At 54.0% G+C, this 23,710-nt stretch overlaps 2 protein-coding genes and 1 long non-coding RNA gene across 3 annotated transcripts in view; 1 reads left to right on the forward strand and 2 right to left on the reverse strand.

Annotated features, from left to right (window-relative positions):
* DNAJC6 (DnaJ heat shock protein family (Hsp40) member C6) overlaps positions 1–921 on the reverse strand; it is a 34,239-nt gene extending 33,318 nt beyond the window's left edge. Inside the window, exon 1 of the mRNA XM_088169614.1 lies at positions 717–921. Coding sequence (XP_088025740.1) covers positions 717–906 — 190 coding nt within the window. The 5' untranslated portion in view covers positions 907–921. The remainder of the gene's footprint in view (positions 1–716) is intronic.
* LOC148222763 (uncharacterized) lies at positions 34–12,384 on the forward strand. The gene is made up of 3 exons (XR_015805302.1): positions 34–251; positions 2,795–3,019; positions 8,062–12,384. It is a non-coding gene; the product is annotated as an uncharacterized LOC148222763 (long non-coding RNA).
* Positions 11,037–22,625, reverse strand: AK4 (adenylate kinase 4). Its single transcript, XM_014891097.2, has 5 exons — positions 22,376–22,625; positions 16,046–16,165; positions 14,717–14,889; positions 14,328–14,446; positions 11,037–13,550 (listed from the first exon to the last, which is right to left on the reverse strand). Exons 1-5 carry the CDS (start codon positions 22,518–22,520, stop codon positions 13,436–13,438), a joined length of 672 nt encoding a protein of 223 aa, XP_014746583.1. The 5' UTR covers positions 22,521–22,625; the 3' UTR covers positions 11,037–13,435.
* Positions 22,626–23,710: the final 1,085 nt, after the last annotated feature.

The following is a 23,710-nucleotide window of genomic DNA, read 5'->3' on the forward strand; positions in this document are numbered from 1 at the left end:
GGCTGCCCCTGGATCCCTGGCAGTGCCCAAGGCCAGGCTGGAGCACCCTGGGATAGTGGGAGGTGTCCCTGCCATGGCAGAGGTTTGGAATGGGATGAGCTTTAAGGTCCTTTCCAACCCAAACCATTCCATGATTGTGTCATTCTATGCTGCAGGACCCTGCTAGAACCCTGGACAAACAGCCAGGGTGTTTCCCTGCACCAGCCTGAGCTCCAGAAGTTCCCTGAGGATGCTCCTGGAGATGGGCACAGGTAAGGAACCAGAACCAGAGGGATTCCTTCACAGCATGGCCACGCTCCATCCCTGGTTATCCGGGCAAATTTGAACCTTTTGAGGTGAAGAGCTCTCTATCCCATTACCAGCCATAAAGACCATCTGCTCCCTTACTCCCTGATTAAAAAAAAAATGGTGCACGCAGCGCATCATCCATCAGAATTAATCCAACTCACTTTGATGAGTGCCTTTTAGAGGAGAGGGGGGGAGGAAACAAAAAAAAAAAAAAAAAAAAAAAACAAAAAAAAAACCCAAAAACCCAAAAAAACCTTAGGACGATTCTGAGAATTCAAAGATCCCAGAGCGCGGGGACCAACGAGCGAGCACCGAGGACTCTGCGGCGCTGCCTCCCTCCATCCCAGCGCTCCCGGACAAAGGGCCGCTTTTATCCCCCGTGGCTACCGAGCCTTCCCGGTGAGTCGCCAGCCGCGGCCCCGCCGTACCTGAGCTGTCCATGGTGCTGCCGTCGGCTCGGGGCTGCGGCTGCTGCTGCTGCTGCTGCTGCTGCTGCCGCCCGGGGCTCCGGGCCGGCCCCGCGGCCGCCCCGCCGCGCTCAGCGCCGCTGTCCACGAGCTGCAAGGATTCATAGCCGTCACTGCCCGCCTTTTTCCGGTAGCTCCCGAGCAGGCTCATGGGCGAGCCGGGCGGGCGAGCGGCTCCGGAGCCGCGGGAGGGAAGGAGGGATGGATGGAATAGGTGGATGGATGGAATAGATGGATGGATGGATGGAGGGAGGGAGGGATGGATGGAGGGAGGGAGGGAGGGATGGAGCGCTCCGGCCGCCCCGAGGGGAGGGGAAGGGCGGGCCGGCAGCGTGGCCGCCCCCCCCCCCCCCCCGCAGCCGCCGGAAGCGGGCGGGGAGGACGCGGCGCCCGGCAGGAGCATCGTGAGCTCGGGGAGCTGCCCCAGCGCCGGCTGCTGAGAGCCATTAGCGACAGAAAAGTGCTGGCTCCACACCATTCCCTTCTCCGGGCTGCCATCCCTGCGTGCAGCCTGGGAATCCTCTCATCCCGGCGCATCCAGCTCCAGGGATGGCTGCGCGGCAGGGGAGAGGCGGTGGCAGCGCTGGGGGACACCGAGATGTCGGTGTCACGGCGCGGAAAGGTGCCTTCCTTCCAAGGTCACCGCCTTCGGGGCTGGCACGGCCCGCTCTGCAGCCTGCGGGAGGAGGGGTGGCACAGCGCTGCTCCAGCGAGCCCCCAAAATCCTGGGGAGCATCCCCGGGCTCCTGGAACACCCAGCTGGGTGTGGGCGGGGAACCAGAGGGACCCCAGCGCCTGCATCCTGCTGGGATGATGCACCAGCATCCCAAGCCCTGGCTTGTGCCACCGCTGCCTCTGGCTCCCAGCAGTGCCACCGACTGCTAAAGCCATTTTTGTTGTTGTCTCCCACCTATTTTTAGCTGTTCGTATGAAAACAGACTCTGGACCAAGCCAGAGTGTGGCCCTGAACAAGTGATGAGCTGTGCCTTGCTCAGATGCAGTTTTCAGCCAGGGCTTGTACATCATAATTTCATTTTGCATGGAACAGAGGAACCGAGGGATGCTCCAAAGGAAATGAGCACTATTAAACTCTTCTAAGTGGATTTCTTCGTAATTTAAGGAAATCTAAAGGCTAAAGGAAGCCCTAGCATGCCTTTGATCTCTTGCAGAAAGGAAAGTTCTCTGCTCAAAAAAGAGCCCAGAATTCGTTTAGAAACAAATTTCTAAAGCAATGACATCAACAAGCAAGGCCAGGCTGGACAGGGCTTGGAGCCACCTGGGGTGGGGGAAGGTGTCCCTGCCATGGCAAGGGGTGGCACTGCATGAACTCTTAAGTTCCCTCCCAACCCAAATAATTCTGGAATTCTCTGATTCACTTGTGTAGCAACACCCAAACCTTGAAATATCTCTGGCACCTGGCTGAAATTTCCTGCTGAACTCTCTGGGGCAGCAGACATCAGCTCCAGCCATACCTTGTCATGTGCTGTTGTTTATGTAACCCCTGAGACTTTATGGCACGGAGCAGACAAGGTACATCTGTGACCCAGAATTTCCCCAGGAAAAAACCCCCAGATTTACAAGCAGCAAACCAAAAATGAACTGACCTGACGTGAGCAGCTCCCTGTCAGCAGCAGGGACAGCTTGAACTCAAGGTTGGGGTTGTGTTTTCTACCCCCCGTCCATACTTTGGTCTGTGTGGAGCAATTCACGGATTGCAACACTGGCCAGCAGGGATGGGCCCCTCCCTCTTGGCACCCACAAGCAGCAAGTTAATGAAATTAAAAATAAACACATTTCCTGAGCCCTTTTGTGTATTCTGAGCAACCTGGGCTAGTGGGAGGTGTCCCTGCCCGTGGCAGAGGGTTGGAACAGGATGGTTTTGAAGGTCCTTTCCAGCCCAAGCCATCCCAGGATTCCATGACCTTTATTAGGGATCACATTTCCTGGTCAGTCCAGGATAAAACAATTCCTGTGCTCTGGGATAAAGATGGGAAATCTGTGGGGGTGGAGATGAATTTTTATTTGTTTTGCTTGCTCAGGTAAAGCCCAAACACATCAAAGCAGGTGGAGGAGGCACATGGAGGCCCTGTGACATTTCCAGGAATGCTCAAACGCTCCTGCTCCAGAGGAACCTGGAACAGCACAAACCCTGCAGAGCCTAAAACCCCTCCCCTGTGGTGTCCACCCTGCATCCAGCAGCTCCAGAGGCTCAAAACTCCTGATCCTCAATCCAGCAGCTCCTCCCTCACTGCTGAGCAGGCAAGGTTTGTCTGCCTCAGCTTTTTTGGTTTTTTTCTTTTTTTAATTACTCCTCCTTGTTGAATCTGCTACTGATTCTTTTCTTAATTCCTTTCTTTGTCTGAGATTTTGGGGGCTTCACAGAGGAACCACCACCCCAGCCTGAAGCTCCTGGAAAAAGGGAGTTGTGCAAAGCACAAAGGGACAGAGCAGCCACTACGGGGGATCTTGGGGCAGAGGAGGGAGGAGGAAACAACCTCAAAGTCCCACCTTTGCTTGTACAAACACCAGGAGATGGGATTAGGAAATCCTGTGGGGTTCAGGTGAAGCTGCACTCCTCCAGTGGGAAGTTTAGCTGAAAAAAAATACAAAATAATATTCCTCTCTCCCTCCCTTCTCCCTCCCTGGAAGTTTGGCCAAAGCAGGGCCACGTGGTTTCTCTGTTTTGGAGACCTACAGTATGAAAAATGCTATAACAAAAAAAAAAAAAAAAAAGAAAAAGAAAAAAAGAAAAAAATCAAATAACTTTGGATTGCACGTGACTTTCAAAAGTGAAAAGGAAGAGGTAGGGAATGAGCCCCTCAGAAATATTTATTAACTGAGCAGTGGCTGGTGACAGATTTGAGGTGCCCTGACTGAGGGCAAGGCTGGAGGTGTTAAGGACAAGCTAAGGAGGATTTTTTGTTGCTCCACCCTCAAGAGATACAAACTCTCCCCATTCCTGACCTTGGAAAAAATTGATTTGCCAACCTCTGGCTGTTTTTCTCTGTCTGGGTTGCAGCCTCTCCTGGGTAAAGTCTCTCTTTGCAGCTGTAATCAAGCCCCAACTGTCCTGAGGTGCAATTCCATTTTCTGCACCTCTCCTCCCATCAGCTGAACAGCTCAGGTGAAATATTACACCCTGAATTCTTCAGGAGCATAATTAAACTGGGGAGTGTCACTAGAATTGCAAATAGAGCTTGAAAATTAATGTAAAACCTGCAGCAATACCTTTAAAACTCCCCATACCAAACATTTGTTCTGAAGTTTCTCCCCTGGGAATGCTGAAGTCGCCCTGCACAAAGGGGAGTTGTGGCCAAGCCCAGTTTTGGAGCCACAAAATCACAAGATCATGGAAAGGTCTGGGTTGGAAAGGACCTCAAAGTTCATGTCCCAGGGCAGGGATCACCTTCCCTGCCCTCTCAGCTGAGCTCCATTCATTCCTGGGACAGGGACAGGAGCATCCATCCCCCTGCACTGCTCTGGGAATGTGGCAGCACAACAACCCCGGGATGAGGGTTCAGAGCCACAAACTCCATCTCAAAGCAGTTTCCACACTTGTGCTGGGATTAAAAAGTGGGGTTTTCCCTGGGGTCAGGAATGGCCTTCCTCTGGATGAGGGAATTTATTCATTGGAATAAATTCATTCCTTCCTCTGGATGAGGGAATGATGTGTCCCTGCCTGCAGCAAGGAGCTGTCCCAGCCTGCCCCTGAGTGGTGGCTCCTCAGGCAGCAAAGCACATTCCCAGAGTGGGATGTGATATTCCAGGGAAAAACTGGGATGGTTTGTGGGGATCCAAGTGGAGAGAGAGGCATCAAATGATCCAATCCCTTCTTAATCCCATCCACATTCAGGAACTTCCAGACTGGCCCTGCCTGTGTCATTCATATCTAACCAAAAGCAAAGGGGGTTCTGAGCTGGTTTGGGCTGGGTTTAAATGTTAAACTCGATTTAACCTTTGCTGCAGTGAAGCCCAGCCCAATTCCCAGGGCCTGGCTGGCAGCTGGAGTGTTCCCTCTAAGGATGGACCCTTAGGATGACACAGGATGTGACAAATATTCAACTCTCAATGTCTTTTCTCCCCATCCTTTCCTCCCTGTGAGAGCACACCCATTAACTACACTGCTGTGTCAGCACATCTTTTATTTCTTGCCTTTCAGTCTTGTTTAAAAAAGCTGTCAGGGATGATCCACAATTTACTCATCCCAGCCCAGGACTCGGTTTTGGAGTGTTCAAAGATTTGCCTGGCTCCTCAGCAATGCTGAGCTGTGGAGCTGCCTGCCAAGGGCTGTTGTAGCTGCTAAAAATGTCCATGGTTCACAAAGAAAGAGGAGAAAGGGATGGGAAGTGGATCTACAAGAGGCCATTAAATAGGAAATGCTGGCTCAGGAAGTCCCCAGCCTGCAAAATGTTGGAAAATCAGAGGCTGCAAAGCCATTCACCATCAGGTATTTTGGTAAAAATCAGATATTTTGTGGCCTAACTGCTGTTCATTCATCATTTCCCATTCACTGTGAGGTAAGTGGTTAAATCCTGAGGAAAATCTGGGCACTGGGTGTTGTCTGCACTGGAAAATGGCTGGTGGGGAAAACAGGGAGGAAAATTATACAACCAAGTGTCATTGTGGGGTTGCATCAGCTGCAGCTGCTGAGCTCAGGGTGAGGCTCCAGCAGCAGAGAATTCCATGGAAATGCTCAGGTCATGGCTCTCAGGTAGCTCTGATCCCCTCAGGGAAATGAGATTTTCCATGAAAACAGAGGGAAATCCCAGCTGGGGGCTGCCACCCTCTGCCACCCCTGCACTGCAGGGTGGATGGGGTGAGGGTTTCCTGATGGGGGGTGATGTGTTCTCACTCCAAGCCTCACTGGCATGGATTGTCCTGGGGGATATTTAAGAAAGGCCCAGGGCAGGGAGGTACAGAAGGGTCTGAAACAACAAAACCTCACTGATGTGGTTCTAGCTTCTGCCAGAATTTTGGTTTTTACCTGAAACTAACAGGAGAAACGATGTTCTTAAAGCTTTGTTACCCTGGCTGACATAAAATATTTTAAAATTGTATTTATCTCAGCTTCTGGTGACTTACAGGTCCTGCATCACCCCTGAGTGTGAGGCAGTTTGGGTTCAGGTTTAGAAATGATCATCATTTCCAAAGGGTTCCTCTAACAGGGCTGCTCGTGCTCTCTCCCAGATCCTGCTTTTAACCCACGTGGTGCTCTGGGGTTTGGGATATTGTTAAAGGACAGGCACCCAGTTTGGGGTGGGAATAGATTTCAACTGGAACAGATTGTCCAGAGTGGCTGTGGCTGCCCCTGGATCCCTGGAGCAGCCTGGGACAGTGGGAGGTGTCCCTGGAAGGTGGCACTGGATGGGCTTTAAGCCCTTCCCAACCCAAACCATTCCAGAATTCCATGGCTTTGGATGAAAATCTGGCAGTGCAAGAGCCAGCAGCTTGGGGACATCCTTGGGGACATCCCTGGGGACATCCTTGGGGACATCCCTGGGGACATCCTTGAGCAGGGCTCAGGCTGGGATTGTCCCTCACCCTTCCCTGGTGTCCATTTCCACCAGGACAGGTGACAAAGCCCCTCCAGCACTGCCAGCATCAGCCCGGGGTGGGTCCCAGCTGGGAATGCTCTGCTGGGATGACACAAATCCATGGAAAACTCCTTGGACACGGAGCTGGAGAGCGCTGACTCAGCTCTGAACCACGTGGCTCTGAAATAATTCACCCTGTGCTCCCAGCCTGGAGCTCTGTGGGGATTAAAAACCTTCCCAAAGCTGGCAGGGTGGGGAAGGAATGCCAGGAGAGAATGGGAGGTGCACTCCACCCTTCACAGGCAGCAGAGAAAACTCTGCTGGCCGAGAGCAAATTGCTCTTCCTGCAAAGTTTTCCATGAAAACTCTTACTTGGAAAAGGAATTCAAAGGATTTTTAGGATGATTTCCTTTTTGCTTCCAATCATGGTCTGGGGAAGGGAATAAATTCAAATTTTCCTGCATGGCAAAAGTCCCATTTCAGAGGATTCTGAGCAAATCCTGCCCCTGGTCTGTCTCCCTGGCTGATTTTGCCCTGCACTCCCAATTTCTCCATCTCTCCCTTTCCCAGCCTTAATTCAGGGATCTAAATGATACCAATTCCCATCCTTATTATTTCTGGCTGCTGAAGACAAAGAGTTATTCAAGAGAAAGAAATCCATATGTTGTTTGTCAGACAGGGCCTCATCCATTTTTGAGACTGTAAGAGCTCATAAAATACTGTTTGTAGTTTGGTAAAATAATATTTTAAATTATAATAAAATACTAAACCTCTTCTAAAAAATTAACATCATGGAAATGTTAATGGGAACTATTAATTATTTATAATTTAATATAAATTATAAACTCCTATTTATGGCATGTTAATTGGAGAGATTCCCACAGCTGCTTTATGCACCCCTGAAGAAGCATCTATAATCCAATTTTCATGGGAATTACAGCATCTCTGCCTGCTATATCCACAGAATTCTGGAATTTCCAGGCCGTTGTTCCCAAAAATCTGGGAGCTGTGGGATCCCATGGGCAGCTCTAGTGGTTTCCAGCATCTCTGGAGCATCCCCACATCCCTGGAGCTCTGGCAGAGCTGGATTAATGGTTGGATTTGATGATGTCAGAGGGTTTTTCCCACCTGGATGATTTTGGAATTCTGGGAGAGGAGCAGCCACCCCTTTAAATCCAGCTGTTTGCTATGGATGAGTTGCATCCTTTGCCACATCCCTGTTGTGCTGACAATCCTAATTCCCTTCCCACGAGGAATTCCAACCCCTGAGCAGAGCTGATCGTGCTAAAACACAACCCCAAACATCCCAAACATCCCAATTCCCATCCCAAAACCTGCACGACACCTCTGCCTACCAACCTCTCCACCCTACCACCTTTTTCCCCCTGCATTTTTTTCCCAGCCAAGCAGGAGGGATCGGAGCAGATCGTGCCCCAAAGCTGCGGCCTCGGGCCGGGGGGTGCAGCGGGAGGCCGGGATTAGGCTGCAGCCGGGATTAGTTAAATCAGCAATTTAACATCGGAGCTCAGACTGCCTGCAAAAGCCCGGCTCAAGGACAAACCCGGTGCCTCCTTAAAGGCTGCAGCCTCTCCAAAATGCTGCATCCCCGGGCCGGGAGCGTTGCCGGGATGGGAACAAGGCTCCTGTGGCACGGCTGGCTAAATTTAGAGGTCCCGGTGTTGCCGTCACGCCGCCTGTGCCGCCAGGATCGCTCCCAACGCTGCTTTTATGGGATTTATTTTTATTTTTTTTTCCTCTCTCTCTCTCCTCAGGGAAGGCTATGACTAAGAGAAATCCACGGCTGGAGCGATGGAGAAGATGGAGGCCCTGGTCCAGCTGCGGAGGGAGAATAAAGTCGGGACTTTGCAGACCTGAGGGTTTGCCCAAAACATTCCTCACCCTCCTCCTCCTCCTCCTCTTTCTCCCTCTCTCCTCCTTCCTCCTCCTCTCCCTGGCAGTATCCAAAACAAGACTACGATAATGACAGGCACAAATACAGCAGCCAGACGGGAATCATGGGCTGTTTTCCAGCCTCGGGGGGGATAAACACCTACCTGGAGCCGTGGGGAGCCCCGGCAGCTCCGTCCCCTCCCGGAGCTGCCTCAGCAGCGCCGGAGCCGAGGCAGCGATCTCTGCATTTACCTACGCGCTTCAGCTCTTTTTTTTTTTTGGCCCCAAACAGGATTTTTAAAGGGAATGCAGCCCTGTGTTGGCCTCGGCATAGCAGAGAGGGGGGGGGGGGGGGGGGGGGGGTTTGAAGGTCAGCTTCCCGCTGGATTGGCAGGGAAAGGCTGGGATCAGCATTGGATGGCAGCGTTTGTGTGCTGACATCTCCACCAATCCCCCTCCTGCAGCAGGTCCAGCTCCGGCCACGGACAAGCTACACTTATTATTTTAAGCCGGAAAATCTCCTTCTTCTCATTCAATACGCCCGCAGAGCTCCCAGGCAGCACTAAAAGCACAAATCCGCAATTTTGGGGTGCAAGAAGAGGTGTCCGTGCTCCTGTCGGGGTTATCCAACACTCCATACCCAGGTGCACATTCCCAAATCCCAGCTCCTCACCTTCCCTGCCCTGCCGAGCAGTTTTTGGGTGCCATCCCTTCCCTCATCCCTATTACATAACCACACAAAGCAAGGAATTCTCTTTATCCCGACATACGAACACAATTTATCCCCAATTACTCAGCACAAACGAGCGGTAAACAACACCCTCCCCAATTTTCTCCCTCTCTCCTCTTTTCCACGAGCTCCGGGAAAGCTTTTCCTTACCTGGCTGCTCGGCCCCGAGCATCCTGCGGCTGCCGGGGGCTGCGGGGAGCGGTGGCGAGCGCGCCCGGGTCCCGCTCGCCGCTTCCCCGCCCGGCATCGGCGGCGGGGCCGCTCCCGGCGCTGCCTCCTGCGAGCCGCGAGCCGCTCCCGGGTTATTTTTGGGATTACAGAGACTCAGGGAAGGATGGGGATGGAGGCAGACATATCACACCGTCTAAAATGTGGCCTGGAGTGGGATCTGGAGTCTGCAGCGCAAACCTCAGCAGGGGTTTTTTTAGGTTTTGTTTTCCTTGATTTTTTTTTCTTTCCTTTCATTTTTTTTCTTTTCCATGATTTTTTTCTTTTCCTTTTTTTCCTTTTCCTTTTTTTCCTTTTCCTTTTTTCCCCTCCTTCTCTTCCTTCCTTTTTTTTTTTTTTTCTTTCTCCCTTGATTTTTTATTTTTTTAACCTGGAGAATGCAAAATGCTGCTGGATGGACTCAGCAGGGATGTGACTCGTCCAAGCTTTGCAGCCCCGGGAATGGGACCGATCCGGGCACACCTGGGGCACTTTTCTGGGTACCAGGCAGACAAACACTTAAATAATGCTATAAACAAATATTTGGAATCATGGAATCATTTGGGCTGGAAAAGATCATCGATCATAGAATCCAGCCGTTCCCAGCACTGCCAAGGCCACCACTGCCCCATGTCCCCAAGTGCCACATCCACGGGGATTTTAAACCCCTCCAGGGGGACTCATCCAGCTGTGCCAGGGTTGGAGAACCCTTTCCATGAAGGAATTTTCCCAAATATCCAACCCGGTGCAATTCGAGGCCGTTTCCCGTTCTAGCCCGGGCTGAGGTCAGGCTGGAGGGTGGGGACGTGTCCCCTGTGCCCTCCCAGCTCCCCCGATGGCACTCGGGGGAAGCCAAGGCTTTGATCCCAGCTGGATTTCGCCTCATATTCCTCCGCTTTTTGACCTCCCAACTTTTGTTTTCAGACTGAGTTCATATTCTAGCTTACGTTGATATTTTTCCTCCTCGGATTTCTCTGCCCCTGCCCTCGGAGCTGCCCGCACATCCCTGCTCCGCCTCCGGCTTGTCACGACCCTAAATCGCGACATCCCCCTCCCACCTCCCCGGCAGCAGCTTCCCCGTTTATCACCTTGTTTTCCCATGTCCCGATCATTCCTGAGGTCACTCACAAACCGGGAGTGCCTCGAGCTGTAATTCGGGAACTGGTGGCACTGGGAGGAGGAACTGAAGCTCCAGGGGTTGAATTCCCAATTCCAAGCGCACCTGAGGGATTACCCGGGGCACGGGGCATGGCCTGAGCCTCCCTGTCCTAATGTCCCCAGGGATTTGTCCCAGGCAGAAATTAAAAAGGAAATTAAAACCACTTTATGTGCAGGAGAGGTGGATTGAGGTGGGATTTAAGGACCCTCCCAACCCAAACCAATCTGGGGCTCTGGGATTTTGGGATTCTGGGGTTCTGGGATTTTGGGGTTCTGGGATTTTGGGACTTTGGGGTTCTGGGGTTTTGGGATTCTGGGGTTCTGGGATTCTGGGATTTTGGGACTTTGGGGTTCTGGGGTTTTGGGATTCAGGGATTCTGGACTTTGGGGTTCTGGGATTCTGAGATTCTGGGATTCTGGGATTTTAAAGTTCTGAGATTCTGGGGTTCTGGGATTTGGGGATTCGGGGGTTCTGGGATTCTGGGATTTTGAAGTTCTGGGATCCCGGGGTTCTGGCAGGGCAGGAGTAAATGGCTGCATCCAAACTGTCTTTTTAACCAGTCTATTGGATTATATCAGGTAAAGGACCCAAAGAGCTATGCTGTGTCCCAACCCAAACCCTGAGGGGTTTTCCACGTTCAGGCAGGGATGCTCTGACTCCTCTTCCTCCCCTCTCCTCCTCCTCAGCTCCTACAAAGAAACTCCAGGTCAACACTGCCCTGCTGCTTTGGCAAGGCACAACCCACACAGACTCTGCCAGCGTAGGGATCAGCAGGAGAAAATCTTTATTTACATCTCGAGAGCAGTAACACAGCTGCAGCGATTCACCGGGAAGAAACTCCGGGAAGAAAAATCCGGGAAGAAAAATCCGGGAAGAAAATTCCGGGAAGAAAACTCGGCGTGACATTCCAGGGGGGAGAGGGCTCCTCCCTCCACACAGTATCTCGGGTCGGTACAAAATTTGCTGTGACTTTACAAAAGGTTTGGGATTCACAGTAAAATACCAAAGGGGAGCACGGCGGGGGCACAGCGAGGGACAGGGCTCCATCCCTGCTGGAATTTGGTCTCGGAAAATGCAACAGGTCTGGTGGAAAAATCCATCCCGAGGGCTGGGTGCGTGCACAGCCACGGGATTTCTACTCCCATTATCGGGCTCAAAGCCTGGAAAAGGCATCTGCAGACCTGTCCTGTGCTGGGCTGCATGGAATTCTCTCTTCAGGAGGAATTTTGCAGGAGGGAAGGACAGGACACAAGGACAGGACAAGGCAAAGCAGGGATCAGCCCCTCTGCCTGGCACTCAGCTGCTTTTATAGCCTAAAAAAACCCCCTAAAATCTCCTCTCCTCCTGCCCAAAGCTGTTCCAAAGAAAGCAGCACACAAGTTTTGGCTATTTCTGGATTTGTGTCTAAAACCAGCCTAGACCTTCATCCCAGGGTCATGGGAAAATCCCAAATCTTTCTGAAATAAGCTTTCATTGCTGGCTGGAAGATTTGCTGCCTCCCAGCACGAGGGCATGGAAAGGCCAGCAGTGAGACCTGACAATTCCTTTGTTCCCACCTGGAAAATTCCCACCTGGAGCAGGGTGGGAGCACTTTGGCCTCTCCCCCAGGCAGGGATGAGCAGGGGGGATGTGGGCAGTGATGCTGCTCTGGCTCCATTGGGGACAGCACCAGGATAAAGCAGATTTTAGGGATCCTTGGTCAGCACGAGGATGTTCAGCTGGGATAAATAAACCCAGGAAGGTGCTGAAGTTTCACACATGGGAAAAAAAAATCCCTAAAAAAAAAAAAATCTGATCATTCCCTTTTCCCTGCTGTGGGCAACTCTCCAAGGAAAAATAAACCCAGGCACATCCAGCAGCAGAAAAGTGCCCAGGCTGCTCTGATTAATCCAAGAGGTGCCAGGCAGTGCCAGGTTCCTGTGAGCCCTCTGGCAGAAGCAGCATTCCCTGTGGATCCAGGTGATGCTAAAATTCAGCAGTTTTTTTGTTTGTTTGGTTGTTTTTTTTAAACCTTTACAAATACACATCTTGCTTTTATTTTTTTTTTTTTTTTTTTGTTAAATATATAGTTTATAAAATAAGGCAACTCGAGGAGACAAGAATTGTCCCCATTGCTCTGGTACTGCATCCTACAAAAAGAGGGTGACAGTACTTCCAGTTGAGAAAAGTCCAGCCCCAACACAATCCAGGGATGCTGTAAATCATGGGAAAACATCTGGGCATGGCCCTGCATGCATCCCAAGGCAGGAAAGATTTCTGGGATTTCATGGGGAGGAAATCACTTGGCTGGGGAATGCAGCAGGAACAGCTGAGGGGACCCCCAGGCCAGGGGACCCCGGGGACAAAGGCAGCACAGAAGATGGAATGAGCTGATTTCTCCCCCAAAACTGAAGCACACGTGGAGATAAATCTTTGGGAGAAACTCTTAGGACATCTCTATCTTGTGGTATTAAAAGCTATAAACCAGGAAAGCACAAAGGAGTGCAACTCATCCCAGATCCTGCTCGGTCTCACAGATTCCATAAAAACCTGCACAGCAGCTTTTTCTAACGAGGAATTCAGCTCTCCCTATGGAAAGGCCACAAGGGATTGTTTCACCTCCAATGTTTTGTCTTTTTCAATGCTGGAAATGTGAGCCTCACACCTCTCAGCTTTGTAGTACACACGTTTTCCACGTTGCTCCCAAAATTCCCACTGGGTTAAGTGTTGCTTTCTAGAGCTTTATTTCTCTGAGAAATACATTTAATAGAAAATAATTTATAGGAAACAAAAAAACCCTCAGCCTAGAGAGTCCTCAGCAGTAAACAGTCCTGTGGAGCAACAGGATGGCACATGTGGGCTCAGCCAGGGACTGGGGCTGGAAAAGGATGGCAAGGACACCATGGCAAAGCTGTGTAAACCTGGAATGACCAATGCCCTGGTCAGCATCACCAATCTGGGATGGACCACGGGCAGGAAAACTCTATAGCCCCAAAAGAGGGAAAAAAAAAATCCCTTATTCCAGCAGGCTTGACCTTCTACACAAAGATCTGATCCTGGCTGTGACTGGTACCCACCAACATCACCCAGTTCATGATCACCCAACCCCAGCACAGCCCTGGCACTGCACTGGGAACCAAATCCACAATGGAATGAAATCCTGGTCCTTGGCACGAGCTCTTTAGTGCTCCTCATCTGGGAGGATGGGTGGGATCCTGCTGGACAGCAGGCTGTACACGTAGGGCCAGATCTTGTTGGTCTCTGTGCCAGAGAAGGAGTAAAGGATGCCCCTGCTCCTGGAAAAAGAGGTGGAAGAAGTGAAAAAAAAGTGGGAGAAGAGAAAAAAAGTGGGAGAAGTCAGGACCAGCCCATCCCAAGGCAGCTGGGACAGGGCTTGGAGCAGCCTGGGATAGTGGAGGTGTCCCTGTCCATGGCAGGGGATGGAATGGGATGGGCTTTACAGAACCATTTTGGGGTTCTGTAATTCTCCTCCTTCCCCTGCAAGGAAAATTTTGACCCTGCATGTGCTTAAAAACACTCCTGGGCTTCTACTCCCTTTGGGGACTGCATCTGCCACCCTGCAGCAATCTATCATTCCCAGGCTGGCCAGGGAACAACAATCCCACAATTCCAGGGAACAACAATCCCACAGTTCCAGGGAACAACAATCCCACGGTTCCAGGGAACAACAATCCCACGGTTCCAGGGAACTGCCCCAGCCCTGGATCCCCAGCAGATCCATCAGAGCCAGCACTGGGTCTCTCCCTACTCCTGCCCTCTTGCCAACCTCCCTGTGCTTCCCCCAAACTCCTCAGGGCCCTGGATGGATTTTTCATGGCATGTCCCACCCTGGATCGAGGCCAAAATCCCTTTCCCATTTGATGAGCCCAGCAGGACAAACAGGAGCTGGGAATTTCTTTGGATCACTTTTCTTCCTCCAAGGGAGGCCAAATCCAGGCTCAGGGCTGTACCCCAAAAATCTGACAAGCCTTTTTGGGATGTGGGTATGGGACAAGCAGCCCTGGAGGTTGTTCTGACAGCCCTGCTGTGGTTTCTCCTCGTGCCCAACTCACTTGTAGAGCTCTATCACCGGCTTGGCAGCATCTTTGTACTTCCTGAGCCGGGCAGCCACGGCCTCGGGCTTGTCCTCCTCCCTCTGCACCAGGGGCTCTCCTGTCAGGTCATCCACACCCTGAGGGGACACAAAGCCACACAGGGACATCACTGACCCTGTTCTGTCCCCATAAACCCTGCTTTCCTCATGAGCATCCAGCACATTTCACATCCAGCACATTTCACATCCAGCACAATTCCTCCCAGCACTCAGCTCTTCCACCCGGCCTCGCATCCCCAGAGCTTCTTCAGCATCCCAGCTCCTGCAGGGAAAGAGCTTCAGAAAACTCCTCACAGAAGGGAAGTTTTCCTTCTGTGGGTGCTCCCAGGCAGCTCCAGGGGCTCTCACCTGTGTGTGGGGAGGGTTGAAGTCCATGTTGTAGACCCTGCCACTGGCAGGGTGCACCCAGCGGGCGCTCAGCCGATCCTTCAGCGTCTCGAAGGGGATGTTCAGGCTGATCACCAGGTCCAGCTCACAGATCCCATCCAGAGCCTTGGCCTGGCCCAGTGTTCGAGGGAAACCTGGGCAGGCAGCAGCACAGAAATGGGAATGAGAGGCTGGGAAGCAGCAGGGATGGAGCCAAACTCATCCATCAGGCAGCTCTGGAGCTGCAGGCCCAGCCCTGCTGCAGCACAAGCGGTGGGAAAGGCAGACACCACCATATGGCTCCCAGAAAAAAATAGCTCCTGCAGCAGCAGCTCCAGAAATGTGACACCCAGGGCTCAGGTTTGTGGCTGCTGTCCCTGCACGGGGGCTGGGGGCAGCCAGGAGGACACAGGCAATGGCAGAACAGGGATAAATGCTGGAATGGCAAGGGAAAAGGTGAAGGGAACAGAGTGCTGTGCACAGACTGGGACAAAGTGCTGGTTTATGTAGAGGGCATCAGGGATAATGCAGTAAAACAGTCCTGTCCTCCTTGGAGAGCCAGTGAGCAGCTGGAGCAGAGAATTCCAGAATCCCTGATGCTTTGGATAGGAAGGGACTTTAAATACCTGAAGGGAGCCCACAAAGAAGATGGAGAGAGATCTTTAACAAGGGATGGAGGGACAGGACACAGGGAATGGTTCCCACTGCCAGAGGACAGGGATGGGTGGGATATTGGGATGGAATTGTTCCCAGGGTGGGCAGGCCCTGGCACAGGGTGCCCAGATTTGCTGTGGCTGTCCCTGGATCCCTGGCAGTGCCCAAGGCCAGGTAGGAGCAGCCTGGGACAGTGGAAGGTGTCCCTGCCCATGGCAGGGATGGACCTGGACGAGCTTTAAGGTCTCACCCAACCCAAACCACGCTGGGATTCTTTGATTCTCATTCCAGCCATGGCCAGGGCCCCCAGGCCTGTTTGCCCTCAGCATCTCCCACCCCTCCACCCCAGGTGCCTTTTGGGCTGGGATTGAGGAGCTGCTTCACACACACTTGAAGGAGAGAAGAAGTTTTTCCTGGCATGTCCCCAGCCCTGCTGTGCTTGCTGGAACACCCAGCTCCTCTCCCTGCCCTTCCCTTCCCCAGCCAAGGGCTCAGCTGGACGTGCACATGCCAAGGCCAGCAGGAAACGTCCCTGCCTGCAGCTCCTGCCTCTTCAGCAAAAGCACCTCCAGGATTTTCCCTCTTCTGGGACTGCTAAACCACCAGGAACAACGGGATGTGCCAAAGTGGGGCTGGGATTTCCCCCTGTGCACTCACCATCGAGCAGCCAGGGCTGCTCCCTGCGCTTCTCCAGCTCTGTCACCATCACACGAGTGATGACGTGGTCGGGCACCAGGAGCCCTCTCTCCAGGTACTGCTGTGCCAAGACTCCAGCTTCTGCTCGAGAAAAGAAGGAAAAAAACAAAAGTGATAGATGGGGGGAAAAAAAAAAATTAAAAAAAAAAAAATCACGACATTTCCACTTAAAAAAATATCACACCCCCTCAAATTCTGCCTGGCCTCCTCTGTCTGGGAGGTTTTTGGCAGCGTCGCTCTGCTCGTGATGGAAAGGCCACACGGTCCTTTGAGGCTGCAGGAATGGGAATTCCTGAGATACCTGAGAGCAGGAACGTGCTGGGGCTCTGCCAAGCCCTCAGCTGACGGAGAGAGAAGCCCTGGATGTGCTCCTTTGGTTCAGGAGATGGCTCTGATGTGGTCACAGGTAAGGACTGTCCCACACACCTGAGCCTGCTTCCCATCCCCGGGGCTGAAAGATTTCACTGAAGTCTCCACTTAAGCTCAGATAAGAAAATTATTCCCAAGATCACGTCCTTGAGAACATCATTGGGATAATTGCAAGGTGAGTGCACATTCCTGGGGTCCTGCCTGGCCCTCCCACATCCCTCAGCTTCAGCTGCTTCTGGAAGCTGCAGAGGGACTGGGGACAAGGGATGGAGGGACAGGACACAGGGAATGGCTCCCACTGCCAGGGGGCAGGGATGGGTGGGATTTTGGGAGGGAATTGTTCCCTGGGAGTCTGAGGAGGTACTAGAATGGAAATTCCAGATTTGCTGTGGCTGTCCCTGGGTCCCTGGCAGTGCCCAAGGCCAGGCTGGAGCAGCCTGGGACAGTGGGAGGTGTCCCTGCCATGGCAGGGGTGGCACTGGATGGGATTTAAGGTCCTTTCCAACCCAAACCATTCCATGATTGATTTTTGCTGTGCTTTTCTTTCAGCCCCACAGAAACACAAAGAAAACATTTGGAAAATGCAAATATTCTTTGTCCCTGTGTGTGACAAGTCCTTGCTTTCCTCTTGAACCATGAGCCCAAGGACACACCTTCTGCTGTCTTCCCACAGCAGCTGGAATAGCATTTGTCACCAGAAATGAACAATTCCCTGATCTATTTTCTGCACCCTTTCTGGTGAGGACAGCACATTTCAGCCCTCTCCAAAAAATCTGAGGCCTCTCTAAAAATAATCCCAGGATCCTGCATTTTGGGGCAGCTCTGGCTCTCCAGGCTGCAGTGAGATGTCAACACTGGCAGCACCTGCACCTGCCTGGGAATTCCTATTCCTCCTGGAATGAGGAATTCCTCTTCCTCAGCTGCAGGAGGGGGTTCTTGTAAGATGAACAATTCTTGGAGAGAATTCTTCTGATTTAAGGGAAGAGCCAGCCTGAACACATCCCCCTGGGAAGCCAGGGAAATGGGGCTCCCAGACCAGCCAGGCTCCCAGGTTTAATCCAGAATCCAAAGAATCCGCCTGGAAATCACACGGATTTTTCCCTGCTGTGTGTGATGAGTCCTTCTCGTGACAGCAGAAGAAAGGTCCAGCCTCTTTTTGCTTGGAGCAGGGCCAGAAGTGCAGAATGTTGGAATCCAACATCCAACCTGCCTGGGAGCGGGGCAGCAGCGCTGACTCACGGGGCTGAGTCACCGGGATCGCATCCCACTGCCTCCCTGCAGGCAGCGTTCCAGCTGGGAGCGAGCACAAAACACCTTTTCTCAATGACAGCTTCTCTGTCACTGCCCAGACGTCAGCACCGGCAGCGTTCCCGCCTGGGAAAGCGAAGGACACAGGCATGGAAAAAACACCCCGCGGATTGTGCAAACAGCACGGAGCCCCGAGGGCATGGATATTGTAAAAACAGGGCTTTTGTGGATTTTTTTTTTTTATGTTTATTGACATGGTGTGCACAGTGCCAGAGCTCACAGGGAGCGCCTCGCTGGCAGGGCTGGGCTGCTCCGCTCCGGGAAAGAGCCGGAGCCACGGAGCTGGAGCTGCTGGGAAAGGTCTGGTGTCACCTGAGGAGGGGTGGACATCCCAGGAGCTGCCACACAAAGTTTGGCTGTCACCCCGAGGAGGGGTGGACATTCAGGGGACCTGAGGAGGGGTGGACATCCCAGGAGCTGCCACACAAAGTTTGGCTGTCACCCCGAGGAGGGATGGACATTCAGGGGACCAGGAACTGCTGGACAAAGTCTGGTGTCACCCCAAGGAGGGATGGACATCCCAGGAGCTGTCACACTAAGTCTGGCTGTCACCCCAAGGAAGGATGGACATCCATGGGACCAGGAACTGCTGGGCAAGGTCTGGTTATCAGCCAAGGAGGGATGGACATTCAAGGGACCAGGAACTGCCACTCCAGGTCTGGCTGTCACCTGAGGAGGGATGGACACCCCAGGAGCTGCCACACAAAGTGCAGCTGTCACCCCAAGGAGGGACGGCCATCCCCTGAGCTGGGAGAGGCCACACAAAGTCTGGGATCACCTGAGCCATGCCAGGGACCAGCTGTGGCTCAGCAGGGCTGCTGGAGCCAGGCCTGGAGCTGCAGGCCAGAAATACCCCGAGCCACAGCTGGGGCTGGGAACACAGGCTGGGAACAGAGCTGGCCCCAGGCTGCAGCTTTCCCACGCCCCCAGGACAGATGGACAGCTCTGTCCAGCTCTGCACGGCTCTGTCACAGACAATTCCTGCTGCTCCTCTGTCCCCTCCGTGTGTGAAGCTCCCGGAGCTCCTCCCTCCTCCAAAGCACTGCCACATCTCCTCTCTCCAAGGAGGAATGGCCATGGATTTGCAGGAAGGACCTGCAGAGCTCTCCAGACCCCAAACCCCCAGGATGTGCTGGAGAGCATCACCCCAACCTTCCAGCCCTTGGGGTTTCTTCCAGGCAGTTTAAATCCCAAATTTAACATTTTCTAGCCCCTTCCCAGCCCCCAGCCCAGTCTGCCCCGTGTAAAACCTCCCTGGTGCAGCCCTGTCTGGCCTCATTCCAGAGGGTTTGGGGAGTCCTTCCCGACAGGGAGGGAGATCCTGGTCCCCCCCAACAAGGAGCTGGGCTCACCCCATAACACCAAAACCCCATTGCTGTGCTGGGTCACAGAGGCAGTGCAGGCTTTACTCTGCAGTTACTCCAGGTAGCAAAGGGCTTTTTAGTGTGCTGGGCTCAAACCCAGCCTTTCAACTCCCGGTTTAATCCCATTAATCTGATGACCGTGGCTTTAATCTGCCCTGGAACTCACGGGACTCCCGGCGCTCTGTGGCTTCCCCCACGCGACCTTGATCTGTCCCTCCTTATCACAGCAGCACTGATCCAGCCCCGAGGGACTGTCCCAGCCTCGAGGGACTGTCCCAGCCTCGAGGGACATGTCCCAGTCCCGAGGCCACCCCACAGCCACCCATGGCCAGGCTGGAGGAGAAGCTGTTCCCAAACACAGCTCTCCAGAGCCCGCAGCATCACCCCAGATTTTTTCTCCCTATCCAAAACTTTGCCTAGGACTTTTTTTCCCTTACTATTTAGGTTATAGCAACACAATCTGGAGCTAACAGAGAGGAGGAACCCTGGGAGTGAATAGGGCACCAATGCACCACCACAGTGGTGCCACAACAGATGTCACCCCGGTTTGGGGACATTTTTCCTGACACAGGTGCTGCACCCACCCTGCCCTCAGCATCAGGATGTCATTTTAGGGAGCAGGAGCCTGATGTGGCCCCAAATTCAGGCTTGCTGGATGGACAGTGGGGTCTGTCTGGAGGGCAACAGCCAGGATTGGGAGAGACCCTTGTGGTCAGAACACGGCTCTCACACCCAGGGATACAGCAGGAACCCTATGGAAAAGCAGAGGACTGGCAGGCTGCATCCTTGGGCTCAGCTTTGGCCACTAACCTGGCCAGTGTGGCCAGCAAAGACCACAGTCCGTGGGAAAGGTGTGGAGAAGGGCTGTGGGGCCGAGCTGTGCACAGCCCAAATCCCCCAGGGAATTTTGTTTTGTTTGTACTTGGGTGGATGCTCGAAGGGGAAATCTGTCACAGGAGGGGACAGGAGCCACTTCTGGCTCCAACAGAGCTCCTGAAAGGGAGCAGTGGGACAGACACAAGACCCACAGACCCTCAGCCAAAGCCAGGACAAGCAATTCAGTTGTTTGGCAAATGAACTGTGGAGTCCTGCTAAGACCTGGGGGTGCTGCCAACACCACAGACAACCACGGGGCAAGTGCTGGCCAAGGAAATGGTTCACCACCCTCCAGCACCCCTGCCTGGGACCAAAACACAGCCTGTAAGTTTTCCAAGATGTTCCAAAGGCCTTTTCCTACAGCAGAGCAGCCACTTGCAGGGAGACATTAATTAGGAGACACACGGGTGGGGCGGATGTGCTCGGGGGTTGCTGGAGCACAGCTCAAAGCCCTTCAGCAGCAGCCGTGCATTCAGCTGCTTCACCTGCCTCAAAAGTGAGTCTTTGTCCCTGAGACTGCCACTGCCAGCTCCAGCAGTGGCCTGGAACGCTCTCCATGCTGGGAACTCAGCCTTCCTCCAGCAGCAGGAACCCCCTGTGAGCCCAAACCCTCAGCCACAACCACTTCATGCCTGGCCAGCCAGTGGCCAGCAGGAAAATCCCTGGAGCACTGACACATCAGGCCAAGATCCCTGTAAAAACACAGGATTCAGAGTTGCCTTTGGGATGATGAGCCTGTAATGACTCTGTTGGTTCTGCAGAGCCCCAGCTCCCCTAAAGCACAGAGCTGGTGACGCAGCTGATGAAGAGGAGCTGCTTCCACCTCGTTTCCCCCAGAGCTGGCACATGGCAGCACAGTCATGTAACAGCTTGTCCAAAGCAAATAGAAAAAAAAAAAAAACAAACCCAAATAACTGGAGCTCACTGAGAGCTGTTACAGAGGCTGAGTCAAAGGTGGGACCTGAATGCCACGCCAGATGAACCAAACCACGGCTGGTTTCCTTCTGAATAATTTTCCCTGCGTTTCTCCCTGTTGTTTCCTACTGAATGCACCCAAGACACCTTCGGCTAACTCTTCTTGCTTCTCCAGTGTCCCCAGAGGAGCTCTGTGGCAAGAGCATGAACTGAACTGTGAAGTTTGGGACAGTCAATGGTTCAGAGCTCGGCTGTGGCAGTTCCCGAGTCTCACTGTGCTGCCCCTCTCCACACGCTGCACCTCTGCTTGCTTTTCAGCCCAGCTTTCTGTCCTTCAGCCAAAGCCCTCATCGTGATTTTCCAAATTTTGAGCCTCCCTCTAAAGGAAATATTATTGTCCTCTTTATTTACAGAAGGAAATCTGGATATTTTTACAAGAGTGACCAGCGCAGAGCTGTGTGCAACGCCCTTGTCGGACCACGCACCTTTCCAAAACTTTACCCTCCCTAATTTTCCTCCCTGTTTTTGCCATCCTTCTAGAACAGAAACCTAAATTCTCTCGGCTTGTTTTGCATCGACACCGTTTCACCGTTCCCCTGCCCGGTGAGTCAGCTTCCCCCCCGGCTCGGTCTTTCACACATTAGCAGAGGAGAGAAGGAAGTGTTGGGAAAAGAAATACGCCGGGATTGCTCAACGCTGCAGAGCCGGGGCTCAGCACGGCCGCTCCCGAGCCTCGCCTGGACCAGGAGCCCCTGGGACAGCACATCCCAGCTCCCAGGGCTTTGGATTTGGATGTCGGACACTAAAACTGGGTGTCCAGGGGTGACTGTGCGAGGTGGGTGCTGACACCCATCTCCTGCACTCCCCGCTCCTGGGACCCGGCCGGTGACCCGCAGCGATATTCCCGGCAGGTTTTCCCTCTGGATAAACGCTCGTTCCTGATCCATCCCTGCCGCCGTGGGAATGCCGCAGCATTCCAGTCATCTGCCATCCATGCCCGGACACCACCTGGGGCAGGATGGAGTTGTTATTAATAACAGCACACACCCCGAGCCCCCGGACAGCGCCGGCCGCTCACCCTCGGTGCGCTGGGGTTTTCACATCGCCCTCTCCGCAGCCGTGATCACCCAGCACGGGGATAATAAAACCCGCGCACATCCACACCTTCAGATCCCGCTTTTCCCAGCGGCTCCGGCTGGAGGGAGCAGGCGATGAATGAGCTGTGCCAAATCCACGGGAAGAAAACAACCTGTGGAGACGGATCCCCATCCATGCCCGTCTCCATCCCAGCCCCATCTCCATCCGCATCCCTACCCTGTGCTCATGCCCAGCCCGTCCCGTGCCCAGAGGAGATGCTCGGGCAGGGACCCCCCGCTCCCAGTGCCGCTCCCAGTGCCGCTCCCGGTGCCGCTCCCGGTGCCGCTCCCGCTGTCGACGGGGCGGCCCCGCGGGCACTCACCGCCGCCACCGCCGAGACTCTCCCGCAGGAACTGCCCGCTGGAGAGGTGCTGGAGCCCGAAGCTGCGGGCGATCCTCTCGCACACCGTGCCCTTGCCCGAGCCGGGGGGGCCGAGCACCACGGCCCGCAGCAGCTTGGAGGCCATGGCCGGCTGCCGGCGCCGGAGCGCTGCGGGGCAGGACACGCGTCAGCCGGCCCGGCCGCGCTCCCCCCGCACCGCCCGGACACATCAGCAGGGCGGGGGGACCCTGCGGCCGCTCCCCCCGCGCCGCCCGCCCGCCCCCTCGGGCCGCGGCACCCTGGGATTTGTAGTCCCGGAGCCTCCCGTGCATCCCCCGGCCCGACGGGGCCCCCGCGGTTCCGCACATCCCGGTTCGGTTCATCCCGGTTCGGCGCATCCCGCTTTGGCACATCCCGGCTCGCCCAAGCCGCGCTTCCCATGGAAGCGGCTCCCGGGGCACGTCCCGCACGCCCGGCACGGCCGTGCCCGCCGGGAGCCGGGGGGGACCCGCGGGGGACCGCGACCACCGGGGCTGGCACCGCGGCTGCGGCCGGCGGGTACAACCGGTGTGTGCCCCGCCTGCCAACAGCCGGGAAACGCGGCCGTGGGCGTGCAACTGTGCATGGATACACAGCTGGAAAAGCACAGCACAGGGAGGTACAACCCGTGGATACACAGCTGGAAAAGCACAGCTGGAAAAGCACAGTCTGGGCAGGTACAACTTGTGGATGCACAGCTGGAAAAGCACAGCCCCTGGGGAGGTACAACCTGTGGATGCACAGCTGGAAAAGCACAGCCCGGGCAGGTACAACCTGTGGATGAACAGGCAGCGCACACACACATACACACACACAGAGCCTGTGAACAGCCTGGCACCGCACAGCCCGCCATGCCCAGGGGTTGCTCAGCACTGGTGACACCATGGGGGGTGTCAGTGTCACTGTGTGTGTCCGTGTCACTGTGCGTGTCTTTGTGTGACTCCCTCGGCATGTGTGGCTCCATGGGTGTCATCCCTGGTGTGTGCGTGTGTCACTCTATGTGTGTGTGTGTCCCTTTCTCAGTGCATGTCACTCCCTGTGTGTGTGTGCGTGTGTGTGACTCCGTGAGTGTCACTGTGTGTGCCACTGTGTGTCACTGTGTGTGTGTCACTCTGCGTATGTCACTGTGTGTCACTGTGTGTATGTGTCATTGTGTGTAACTGTGTGTGTCACTCCATGTGTGTCACTCCGTGTGTGTCACTGTGTGTAACTGTGTGTGTCACTGTGTGCCGCTCCGTGTGTGTCACTGTGTGTGTCACTGTGTGTCACTGTGTGTGTCACTGTGTGTCACTCCCC

The sequence above is a fragment of the Sturnus vulgaris genome, chromosome 9 (genome assembly GCF_052056855.1).
Source record: "Sturnus vulgaris isolate bStuVul1 chromosome 9, bStuVul1.hap1, whole genome shotgun sequence".
Taxonomy (NCBI): domain Eukaryota; kingdom Metazoa; phylum Chordata; class Aves; order Passeriformes; family Sturnidae; genus Sturnus; species Sturnus vulgaris.